The 12887-nt window shown below is 42.7% G+C and overlaps 1 protein-coding gene across 5 annotated transcripts in view; it reads right to left on the bottom strand.

Moving 5' to 3' along the window:
- Positions 1-12887, bottom strand: part of LOC146502145 (unconventional myosin-VI) — a 154823-nt gene that overhangs the window by 120500 nt on the left and 21436 nt on the right. For all 5 annotated transcript variants that reach the window (XM_085133606.1, XM_085133608.1, XM_085133609.1 and 2 more), the window contains exons 2-6: positions 10322-10456; positions 4927-4996; positions 3897-3970; positions 1752-1881; positions 887-992 (exon numbers count right to left, since the gene is read on the bottom strand). In XM_085133606.1, coding sequence (XP_084989732.1) covers positions 887-992; positions 1752-1881; positions 3897-3970; positions 4927-4996; positions 10322-10438 — 497 coding nt within the window. In that variant the 5' untranslated portion in view covers positions 10439-10456. The remainder of the gene's footprint in view (positions 1-886; positions 993-1751; positions 1882-3896; positions 3971-4926; positions 4997-10321; positions 10457-12887) is intronic.

The raw sequence follows: 12887 nt of genomic DNA, 5'->3' as shown, positions 1-12887 counted from the left end.
TCGCCCACCAGCGATCGTGGCTCAAGAGTTGGGAGTTCGCCTTGTAATCGGAAGGTTCGAGCCCCGGCTTGGACGGTCTTGCTCGTTGTGTCCTTGGGCAAGACACTTCACCCGTTGCCTACTGGTGGTGGTTAGAGGGCCCGGTGGCGCCAGTGTCCGGCAGCCTCCCCTCTGTCAGTGCGCCCAAGGGTGGCTGTGGCTACAATGTAGCTTGCCATCACCAGTGTGTGAATGTGTGTGTAAATGGGTGGATGACTGGATGTGTAAAGCGCTTTGGGGTCCTTAGGGACTAGTAAAGCGCTATACAAATACAGGCCATTTACCATGGATAACACTGTGACATCACACTGACACTTACTGAAAAGCTGCTTCAGAGGAGAGCATTATTAGAATCACCGGCTCTCACCTTCCTGTAAACGTTTCTGCTCACATCGTCTAAACACTGTAATGTCACAGCTTTTACAAGGTGCCTTAAAAGTCCAGATTTTGTGTGAGCATTTATCAAATACCACTTTTAATTATCAAATAAGTAATTTCTTAAGAAAAACTGCAAAATATTTTAAATTCTGAGTTATCAGAATAACTCTGAGTAGAAAATATTTGGGGTCAGTGAGTCAAATGAAACAGGACATTTAAATGAACTAAAACAGGCCTTTTAACCATTTTCCGACCTTTTCTGGACAAAACAATTAATTATGAAAACAAGCTGATAATTAAAATTACAAATGAGGTCAAATGAAAATCGATGATATCAAAACTGATTGTGTATAATAAGCTCTGAGTACAGGTCACATTAAAATAATCACACAAACATGAAAACGTGGATAATTTTCTCAGATTTGTCGTCACCGCGTTCGCTGAAAGATGAGACCCTCGCCTCCCTCACCTGAGAACAAACTTGGTGTTTTCAGTCTTGCCGGCTCCAGACTCCCCGGAGACGATGATGGATTGGCTCATCTTCAGGACCTTCATGTCCCTGTATGCCTTATCAGCTGAAGACAGAGGCAGCAGTTAGATCAGACGCCACGCTGACCCCAATAATCAAACAGATATTAAACCCCTGCAGTTTCAATAAGTCAGTCCGGTACCGTGATGTTCAGGGGACTCTGGGAAATCTGAGTGCTGGCTGCCCCCTAGTGGACAAATTGTAAACTACAACGGGAGGTGCATTAACTTTCACCCTAAAAGAACTGCTTTTGGTATTAAATTATTAGAGGACGATTAAACTGTTAATTTCTAAATGACTTTAATGATCTTCAATTTGTGAAACATTAAAATAAGTTTTAAAAATGACAGAGATTAGGACATTTTAAATCGCCACACTTATCTGGTCTCCAGCTGCCAGAGCGAATAAAGGCATCCATGTCCAAAAACTGCTTAAAAAGTCTAAAATAAAGATACTGCCCTCTAAACCGTCTCAGGAGTCTTTAACTTTCTGAATATGTAAACAAACTTTGCTCAACTCGAGCAGGTTAAAATGAGCTCTGTAGAGATGAATCATGCCTTGTTCCTTCGACAGGTAGATTTCACTAACTAACAGAATATTTCTTGTCTCTCCTTTAATGTGAGGCTTTCTGGTTACGGTTTGTTTGTGTTTTTAAATCACAGCAAACGAAAGGTTTCCCTCTTTCTAAAAACACACCAAAAATGATCAAACTGAGCTTTAGTCATGAGCAGAGAACAAAAATGTGTGACAAATTCCTGGAAATACTGTCCAGCATGTAAAAGTCGTGATAAACTGAGCTGCTCACCAATGGCGTAGACGTGCGGCGGCAGCGTGCCCAGCGACCGGCCCCGGTACTTCTTGATGGTCTCCTGCGAGTAAAGCTTCGGGATGTCATAGTACGGGTTGACGGCGATCAGGATGTTTGCTACAAATGTCTGAAAGAAGAAGAAGAACAAGAGGAATAAAAATAACTTATTTGGCTCATAAAACCAACAAAGTCTCTAATTTCTCTGCCTCCTCCTGAAGGAGCAGCAAACTTTTTCTTTCAGCACTTATAAAAAGTGAGAGGCTCCAAAATCTGTTTAACAGAGTTTAACAGGATCAGGATCAGAAAATCAGAATTTCTGTACTGATCCAAACTCCATATCAGCCAGTAATACGAGCATCCAGCCACATCTCAAGAATTCCAAGAATTCATAAAACTCCTGAGCATCACATTGTGATTGAGGATTGGGTTTCCAGTCTTCATGGAGGTTACAATGATTATATTGTGTTTTCAAAAGTTTTGGAGAGGTTTAGATTTGAATTTCTAATCGCTGCAGAGATTTCTAAAGCTTTACAATATCCTCATTTATCAATAAAACCTGATTTATATTAGAAATGCCCTCTGTGAGCTTCACAGTGCAGTTCCCTCCTCAGCCACTAGGTGTCAGTGTGGACCAAGTCTGACTCCAGCTGACATCAGTTGGAAGCTTCACAGGAAAATGGAGCTAAATAGCAAAGGCAGCAGAGGTCACATGAGCCCCTGCTGGGTGTTCAAGGTGTGAGGCCGGCCCGAAAAGCCCCCCGGAGTGAAAAGACACCCTGTGTACCCCCGCTTCTCCTATCAGAGCCTCATGTGGAGGAATAATCATCAGCTGAGGGTTTGCTGGTAAGCTGAAGACTCTGTTTGGCCCACATCTGTTTCATCTTAAAGGACTTGAGCAAAATTATAATTATTAAAATAACAGCAAACACGGGACAGCTGTCCTCTTTATCTGGATGGACATGAATAATTACTGAAGGCATTTTGAAGTGACAAGAGCCGAGATCATTCATGAACCCCATGAAGTGAAGACATCCATATGAAGGGAGAAAAAAAAAAAATTCAGTGTGAAAGTGAGTTTTCAAGGGCAACACAAAATGCAATGCAATAAAAATTAACTAAACATTTTTAGTGAGTAAATCAGACTTGTAATGAAAAAATAAAGAAAACAGAAAAAGGAAAATGTAGAAATAGCTGCAACAATTAAAAAAAGCAAATAAAAAAGCTTTAAACTGATTAAATAAATAGATATGTATATAAATAAAATTATTTAAAAATAAATTTACTGGGGAACTTTACTAAGGTAATCAACAGGAACTAGAAAAAATATCAGAAATCAAGAATAAAAACGTTCAGTTAAAAAATAAAAATAAAACGTAAAATCAAAAAAGTAAAATTAAGGGGAAATAAGTGAAAAAAAATAAGAGCAACAAGAAAAAAATAAATGCTACAAATGAATCAGAAATATTAATTTATGACACATGTAGATGTAAAAAAAAATCTAATAAAGTTTGATCTGATTTATTTAATGAGTTGTTTTTAATCTATTCATTCATTAAACGTTTTATTTTGGCAGCTTCAGTCCTCCGTACATTACATGTATATTTACACAGTAACCTGCACACATGTTATTTTTTATGAACTGGGAGTGCACACGTTTGTGCAGTAAGAATATGTGATGCCTTTGTTTCAGGCGAGGGTGGAGTAGATCTCTGCTTCAGTGGAGTGTGGAAACATGAGTGAGCGTGCGGTCCGCCCACAGGTGGTGCGGGCAGGTCATGACCGACGCTTGGTGCTGACACGGCAGCTGATTTCCTTCATCGGGTGATGACAACGTGACGTTGTCTTTCCGAGCTCGGAATTATTTTGGTTCGGTGTAAAATTTTGACTTTTTACGATCAGAGGAAACGAACCCCGAACCTTTATGAGTTTTTCTTTTTGCTTTCGTGACCTTTTGGTGTTTATTCTTTCATTTTCAGCGCCACAAGTTCACCTGAAGGCTGAGCCTCAGGTGTGTCCTGTGCATTTAACACACCATTGAGTCCAGGAGTGAATACAGCACGGCGAGGATGAGGACGACCTCACAACCGTTTCTGTTTCACAGTATTTCACCGACCGGCCGCTCCTCCTCGTGTCTGTACTTACATAAATTTTGTCTTTGCTGTATCTCACTCGGATGTTGTTGAGCAGCGTGGCTTCATTCAGGTACATCAAAGAGCCTGAGAGACACAAGCAGGACAAAATGTTACTAAACAGCAGAGCAGCGGATCCACGCTGCGCATCGCAGTGTGGAGGGTTTTATCAGTCAGGGGCACATAGGGAACCCAGACAGCATAACATGAAAATACTGCGATAAAGTGATTAAAACTGCGCTTCAGCAAAGTAATTAAATGACTGTAGATACTAATAAACAGCAGGGTTTTCAGGGAGGGCCAATGCCACCCCATCCCCTCCCTGTAGATGAACACCTGGCTGCATAAAAAAAGCTGCATTTTAACGTGCGAATAGCTTTCACTACCGGGTACTCAAACCTCACCTTCTGCAACACCAGGAGAGAAGTGTTTAGCCTACAAGAGGTTCTTTTATTTTAAAAATCTACCTGATTTCCTACCCTCTGCAGCTCTTTAAACAAGCAAAAAACTCATCATTTAAGCGAGGAGAAGCATAGTGACACAGTAGAAGACTGTTCTGAGTGGGCATCATCATGATGGCACTGCACCCGGTGCATTCCCGGGAAAAGACTGGAAGAATGCCTCATAAATAAAATCTATTTAAAGCCACGATGGAAAATCTGAAGGAAAAAAAGAGACGACTTGGTCCGTTAATAAATTTATGAATATCACTGCTGCTTTGTTTAGACTCAGAAATATCAGACCAACATTTGCTGACGTGCATCCTGTTATAACTCTGTGTTAAAGCTGAATTTAACTCAAATTACAGATCAGCAAGTAAAATTCCTGCAATAAAAATACTCCTATATGGAACTTTATTTCCTTTTTGATGTGCATCAAGACTTTAGACCAGGGGTGTCAAACATAAGGCCCGGGGACCAGAAACAGCTGATCCCAGACTTCCAGAGTAACAGCAGCTTAAGGAGGACGACAAATGTCTAATGTTAAATGTCTAAAAAAAGGAGTCAGATCTGTAGGTGAAGCGATGAAGCACAAGTACTCACAGTTATCCTCCACATGTTTGTTGACGTCATCCTCTGCAGGGAAGACTTGGCTCACCGGAGCCAAAAACGTCTGAGAGAAAAGAAAAGAAAAGAGAGATTTATTAACTTGACTTTAAAGTAAAATCAATTCACTCGTCACAGACCTGTTTATGGTGAAATAAACTGTCAGCTTAATGTATTTAAACTGAGTTAATTTATACAGGTGCTTTAAAAACTCAGTGCATGATGCTGTTGATGCATGATGCAGCTTCGACAGAGTTCATGGGTTTCTTTCATGTTTTTAAATGATGGCTCCAGCAGGGTGGTAAATGGTAAATGGACTGGTTCTTATATAGCGCTTTTCTACTCATCTGAGCACTCAAAGCGCTTGATGGGGTGAGCGAGGTGAGGAGCAAGGGTGAGTGTCATCTACCGGTTGCTGCAGACCTGATGAATTATTTGGAGGAAGGAGGTAACGGTATCAGGGCGACGGGACTGTCCAATGACTGAGACGCAGAGAAATGCCGCGCTGCATTATTAACATCCAACTACTGACCTTCGATCGGGTCAGCAACAATCCCGGCTCCACTCAAACATCTGAAACCGCCGACTCATTCAACGGTTTCATTCTGTAGAAGAAAACCGAGGACAAAACCCAGACACGTGGTCTCGAGGTCAGCACAACCAGCTCAGACCTGGCGCCAAACTTAGCGCTCAGTTTGGAATTTTGAAAATGTGAAAGTAAAATAAAAACAAATTTAATTTCTTAAAAAGAAAAAAAAAACAAACATTTGATGGTTTTGCATTTCTGTTGCTCTTTAATGCTCCATATAATTAGCATTTACCTGAGGGCTCAAACTAAAATTAAAGTGCTCTCTGTTTCACTGTTCCACCTTCGGCTTTCTTTTACTCTAAAAGCTTTGAGTAAACTAACAGAATATTAGCCGGCCTTAGCTCTGCACACATGACTTCGAGCTGAGGCCGGCCATGCTGAACCAATACAGGAGGCTTTATGAGGACATGTGATCTCAGTGTTTTGGAGTGCGGGGGCGTGTGTGTCGTATTCGCGTGATTTTAAAGCCGATTGCTGCCAGCTCCTGAAGGCCCCGGCAGACTCTCACTCCTTTTAATTGGGCTCTTTAAAGAGGCGGTGCAGGTCTCGGCTCGAGCCAGAGACTGACGTACGGCCGATTCATTCTTTCCAGTGGTGGCATGTTCCACATTCTCAGCCCAAGCTGGACCGATTCCACAACACTGCGCCACGTGAGGACAAGGGGGGAAATAATGTGTTATAGCACAGCCAGCTATTACTTCAGTGTTACTACTGAACCTTCCTGGAATGTGCAGACCCCTACAGAACTGCTTCTGAGCAGGGATCAGTGGACACTTCAAGGCATCTGAACATGAAGAGCTCTGAAATGGCCAGAACCTGACACTGAACCCTAAACTTCACGGGGAGGCAGTGTAAAGAGGACTCGTCTGCCAACAGTGTGGGATGAGGTGTGAGGTACATGTTAGAAGAACAGCTAAATTGTTCCCAATGCTCACCATAGCACACCATCAGTTTCCAGCCTTTTCTCCAGCTTTACAAACCCAACAGTCCAGAACTCACACACAAGGCGTTCCCACAGCGCCATGCTAACTGCTCAGAGAGACCTCAGTAAACACAACAAAGAGCCTGAAGGGTTTCCAACTCCCCGGGGTCCCAGCTTGATCAAGTATCTGCTGCATGCTCGGGAGCGAGCCCGATCAACGCAGGCCCTACCCCCAACATCCTATTCCACAACACCACAGGACACTCCCAGGACTCCATGAATCATCATGGTCCTGTGACCCCACCCCCACGCTTCAGAGCTGTTTAAGAGGCCTGAAGTGGACCTGCTACATCAGTGAGACAACACCATAACCACGCACCTTCTCAGACTGGAGGGCTGGGGATTCAGTCACTAGTACTGTAGTATTTACCAAACAACCTGAAGTAGACTCAGATAAGTACTGCTGTGATTTGGTGGCATATAAATGCAATTAAATGGAATTAAGTTGCTTTTAATGTTGTGGCTGATCAGTGATTTGGATATTAAGGATTGGCTATAAACTGGTGCAACGAACTGGCCAAGTGGATAAATAGCTGGTGCAAGTGACTCATAGTTTATGGTACAAACAAAGCTAGTCCTCTTCCTGTTTCCAGTCTAATCAAAACTAATAACTTCCTGGCACTAAAGCCACATCATCAAACTTCATCATCTTATTTCATTCTTGGCGAGAACAAAATAAGTTACAAAATAAGTAACTCCAAAATTGCCTTTTTAAGTATCTGCTGCAAAAATAACTTCATCTCCTTCAGTAATGCCCTTCAAACAGTTTTGTCCATCTGCAGCTCCGAGGCAGATCAGACACTCTCTGGGAAACAGGAACACAGACAAGGCCGGCTCTTTGTGAGCGATAGTATGACAGGGTCTCATGCTCTCCGTCTTTCCCCTGACGTCCATCCCGGGAGGTCGGCCAGCGAGTGAGCACATCGTCAGACACTGGCACAAACTGGCTGCAGCGGGACAGACGGGACATTGTTCAGATTCAAGCCCAGAAACTCGCTCTGACATCAGATCAGAGCATTACTGTTAAAATACTGTTTTCTGTGGTAAACCCAGAGAGGGCAATTTTACTCCGGACCCTTCCTACCAGGAAACCCTTTGAAGCAGGCTTTGTACTGCCTCGAACGATAAAACTGATTTATGGTGTTTAAGTTGGGGTCAGAACTGGTTTATCAGCTCCTTTGAGGCAAAACTCAGGGACCCTACTATTTTACTCACATGGATCCAAGGTGCAAAATCCTCAGGTTTTTAACAAATCCACCTGAGATGGCAGACAGCTTGCACTCTTATACTGATCGACGCCATTAAAGTTTGCACTACAAGTTCATTTTAGCCAATTTATTCAATGGGCTCGCGGTGCATGCCCACACGCCGTTTTGAAGAAAAGCAAAAAGGACTTTTCTGATGAGCAGCAGTCAGTATAATTACTGATTTTGTCCAGAACTGCAAAGACTCGGAAAAACTATTTTTAAAAACAGAAACAACACAGTCTAATAGCAGAGGGCCGGGGTTAGCATCATCAGTCACAGGGTTGTCGCAGGTGATGATTTAAGGGTCGTCCACACAGGAAGCAACTAGTAGCACTGTGCTGACCACAGAAAGCCGATGACATTCAGTCACTTTAAGCAACAACGACTGAGATAACCGCTGGACGCTCAAAGTGGGCGGATCCTGAGTTAAAGCTTTCTCAGATTACAGACAGAAGACTGAAACAGCTTCCATTAGCGGTCCAATGCGTCAAATACATTACAAATCAGCTACAAAGACACAAGCATCATTTCCTGTGTTGATGCTCTCATCTTTCAGTTACACAGTAAGGTGACTTATCTGACGCCATCGTCACGTCAAAAGGGGCGACATCACCGATGACATTCAATATAAACTCAGTTGTTAACATATCAGTGACACATCACGATATTCACACCCTGAAATGAGACCACAGCGAGCAACAGCACCACCACAAAGACTGGTTCCGCTCGTAACGCGAGGTCTCATATTTCATCGTATTTCTTTGACTTCAGCACACGAGTGAGAGACTGACACACGTGGGAAAAACTTCATTAATGCAAACCAACCCACTGTGTGTGCAGAGGTGTAACGCTCCGAGTACACAAATACATAATAAAGCCATCTGTCTAGAAGCATCTTCATCAGCCTTTACTTGTTCCTCACATCTCACTTCTCTACCTGCACCTCTGTCAGTCGCTCCTTTGATAAAAATAATAAGACACGTATGTCAGATTCATGGAGCTTTTTGGTTCTTCAAATGAAAAACATCTATTTTTACACTCAAGTTTGTGCAAATGATTAAAAATAAAAGCCTTGAAAAGGAGTGAAGGGTTTCTGTGAAACAGTGAAATGTAGCAAGAAGGAGCAAGAAGGATACAAATGTATCAATTATAATGAATATATATTAGGAGAAGGCCAGGTATAGCCATAGGTGAGGTAAATAAAGGGCAGTCCCAACAAAATAAAACGTTTAGGTTAACTGTCAGCGTTAGCTTACTTTTACTGTTCCACTAAAGATGGAAGAATGTGTGCAGTAAAAAATACTACTGAAGCAGGTACCGGGTACTTTTAAGGTGGAGTGTCTCCTCGTGTGCTTTATTGAATCCATGAGTTGTTGTGAATCACTGAATACTTGAAATTCCCCAGTTGTAATTTTCCATCCATAACGGAGATCATTTCAAACTGGTGTGACATTTAAAATACATTTACCTGGAATCTCTCTGTAAATGCAGAGAGGCCCCGTTAAGCCTTTATGCAGTCGTTTGCAAAGCAAATGTGCAAAGATCAGGGGCACAGTAAAAGGTGGAGTAAATATTTCTGCATAGAGATGGTGAGGAGGGAGATAAAAACCATAAAACTGGCTGTGTGAGCGCCGAATGACTGCTGTAAAAACTGCTGCAACTCATTCCAGTAAACGGCCAGAAATCCAGTGAGGCCAACCTTGTGCAATGTTATTCAGAGAAAACATCCAGGAACGAGAGCCACTCTTAAAAGAACGCAGGATTAAAATCACTTTTCCTGTTTAAATATCACTCATTACTCAGGCAGGTGTGGAAACACACCTATGCGGTTCTGTGTTTTACAGGCTGACGATAAATCAGTGAGGAGCCTCTTTAAAGAGGAACGCTGTCACTGCCAAGGCCTCTCCGAGGGGGAAGATTAGTGAGACGGACACCGAGCTTTAGGGGTTACCACAGCAACAGACTCTCAGTGACATTAAAAGCTTTGCTGAAGGCGATTCAGCACCTGATGCAGCAGAAAAGCGAATCAACGGAGGCGATATCAAAGAAAGCGCGTTTATCTTGCTGCACAGAGCTACTTGACTTCTGATTAATCAGCACTTGAGCACCGGAGGTGAATCACAGAGTGAACAATGCTTTATTGCTTCCAAAAAGGTGGCCTGAACCCCTGCGAGCTAAGTGGGACATTAAATCATTAACACGCAGCAGGTGAGAGCACATCGGATAAACCTATCAAAGAAGGGCCAGAGCGGGCCGATCGATTCAAAACCATTTTCATCTCACTCATTCTTCTTCAAAATAAAAGAGGAAGGCATAAAAAGGCTGACGTAGAGGTGATGAAGCTACAGCTAGCCTTTTAAGTCTTTGCTTTGTGTTATTAATACAACGCTGACGCTTGGAGGTAAAATAAATGTCATCCTTCCAACCCGAGTCCTGCACACAGACATCAGGACAGAGTTGGGAAATTGGGGACGGTCTCGGGGTAGGAAGGCAGGCGAGTAAATAAGTCTGCAGTGCAGTAATAACTACTAATAAGTGCTCCTGTAAAGCAGGTAACCCTCAGAGTTTGCTCACCTTTCCCTTCTGTTTGAGGGGTTCGATGGTGAGGCTGTCAGCTCCGATGTCTACTATGGTTCCCAGCTGGAACCCGTCCGTTGGGTGTGGCGCCCACACCGGCTTCCCATCCTCCATCTCGCCGCTCTGAAGGCTCTGGAAAACATGACACACGACAGTCAGCGGCGCTCTTTCGGCTCCAACATGCAAACATTTCTTTCTGTTTAAAGCTCAGTTGGCTCCTAGTGTGTTGCCCTGATTGCACCTCAGCTCCTTGGTAATCGTTTCACTCAGCAAACCATAAAAATCCCAAACAGCCAATCACACAACACTGAAAGGATGCTGTGTGTGCCTCGTTTTAAAGTCTGTTTATCTCACTGCACCCTGATGACTTGCATTTCAAAATAATCTTCATTTATCGGACACTGTGCCACGATCCTCTGAAACTGTTTAAGCCCCTCCCCCTTCAGCCCAGTCTTCTTTTGATTGGCTGCCCCTCACAAACAGAAGGCTTAAACAGGAGGTGGGTGGGGCCACCTACTTCCCTGACTTCCAAAGATATTTTAGAGCACAAACTTCGTTCCTGCATTTGTAACAGCCACGTTATTAAACCATTTTGCCTCTCTTTGGTTTATCAATGAAATGGACATCAAGATTAGAAATATTCATTATACTACAGACTGAAACACAGACAGCACTGACTCGGGGCTTTCTGGAGCTTTTCTGACAGCAAGCAAACCAATTACAGTGTTAGTGAGTCAAAGCAGCAGCTGATCGCGTTACAGCGGCGACACAGGGACAGAGCGAGGCCCAGCCGGGTCGCACACTGCTGTTGCTGCACAAGGACTTCAGCCAGCGATGTAGGAAATAACAGTTACCCTGAACTCACTGGAATAAAAAGGAAAACAAGACTAAAAGACTAAAACTCCCTGAAATCCCATGATGCACTCACAAATCTAGAATAAAATATAGAAGTCGGTTAAAAGGACTTATTCCAAATGTGGAATAAATAAAGTATTTGTCTTTAGTTTTAGTCATTAATAAGATTAAAACTAGCACACAAAGTAATGAAGTCTGAACGTTAGCATTACTTAAACAATAAAAAACAAACCTAAAATAAACCAAAACCGCTCTGGAAACTGAACACAGTCAAAAACAAAGGCCCAAAAATTAAATAAAGGACAATAAATTTACAATAACATCGCTGAGGACAAAGCAAGGCACACCAGTGTTTATATTTTATCAGATTATATTGATTGACGGCTGTAAAATGATGATTTGCAGCAGCTGTCATTCAAACCTGAAACACTAAAATCACAAAAATGATGCACTTTATAAAACAGCAGTGTAACGTTTAGGACTTGTTAATCCTCGTTGTAAGAAACAAAAGTTCGAAAAGAAACGTTTCAAAATATTCTTTTCCCCACAGACAATGTGATGATTTCCCTTTCTTCCTTACAGCGTAAGCACTACCACGCTAGCATCACCACATATGTGTGTCAGCATACAGTATAGTATGTCGTGGAAACCCCTATGACTACAGTAATATGTAGTGATGTAAACAAATGCAACCTGATGGAGCCGGAGTAGCAGTTCATCATTTCTGTCCTCTCTGTTGTTTCCGTGAATACGAGCGGCCGGAGGCAGAGCAGACCATAAACTACCAGCATGTGTGAGAACCTGACGGTCAGCCTTGCAGGCCAGAGCGTGTTTACACGCACACAGCACGGACGTCCAGCTCAAAAAACACTTTCTATCACACTGAGGTTTTAACCTGATGCAGAACAGATGCATTTGTCACATTAAAGGAAGTACTGGTGATGGTGTGGTTATAGACAGCATACCAGCTTCTTCTGTCACAGCAGCTCTCTGCACGTCCTCCTTCACTACATCCATGAATCATCTCTGACCTTTGTCCAACATGTCCACACCATCTTAGCCTCAGCTGTACCTGATGGACTCATTTCCAATTCTGTCCCATCCTTGTCCTCGCAATGAAATGCTAACATCTTCAGCTTTCAAATCCGTGCCACTGTCTCTAAACCACACATCACATTAGTGGTAAAAGTGGTTGGCTGAAGACAATGACTGACCTTTGTGTAGTAGAGCAAAAAAAAAAAAAAAAAAAACACATAACACTGATCTTAAAAGTCTATTTGTCCCTTTGAAGTGACATTTCTGTGCAAGTTTTTATAATAAACCAGATTATAAAAAACTGCCAAAGAATCATAATAAAAATAGTAATGTTAGTGTCTCACAAAGTTAGAAACTCTTAAAAGGACATGACAAATCTGCTTCCTAAATCAGTGAACATCCTGCCATGGGAACACGGAGACGACTTTGAAAGCTCTAAAGTGAAAGCTTGTGTTTCACTGGAGGATGACTAAGCATCATCCCAAAGCCTAAGAAAAACCATCGAGGAGCATCGTGACCTCGCTAAGAAAAAAGAGGAGCCGGTCGGGGTGAGCAGCCAATAAGAAGCGAGACTCTGAGCCAGCTCGTTTCCATCCACACAGCTAGACCGTCACTCAGCAGCTCCCTGCACACACGGTGGCTTCCTGCCAAACAGCAGCAGGCTTTTCTCTGG

Source organism: Neolamprologus multifasciatus, chromosome 15 (assembly GCF_963576455.1).
Source record: "Neolamprologus multifasciatus chromosome 15, fNeoMul1.2, whole genome shotgun sequence".
NCBI lineage: Eukaryota > Metazoa > Chordata > Actinopteri > Cichliformes > Cichlidae > Neolamprologus > Neolamprologus multifasciatus.
This window is presented reverse-complemented; position numbering and strand designations above follow the sequence as displayed.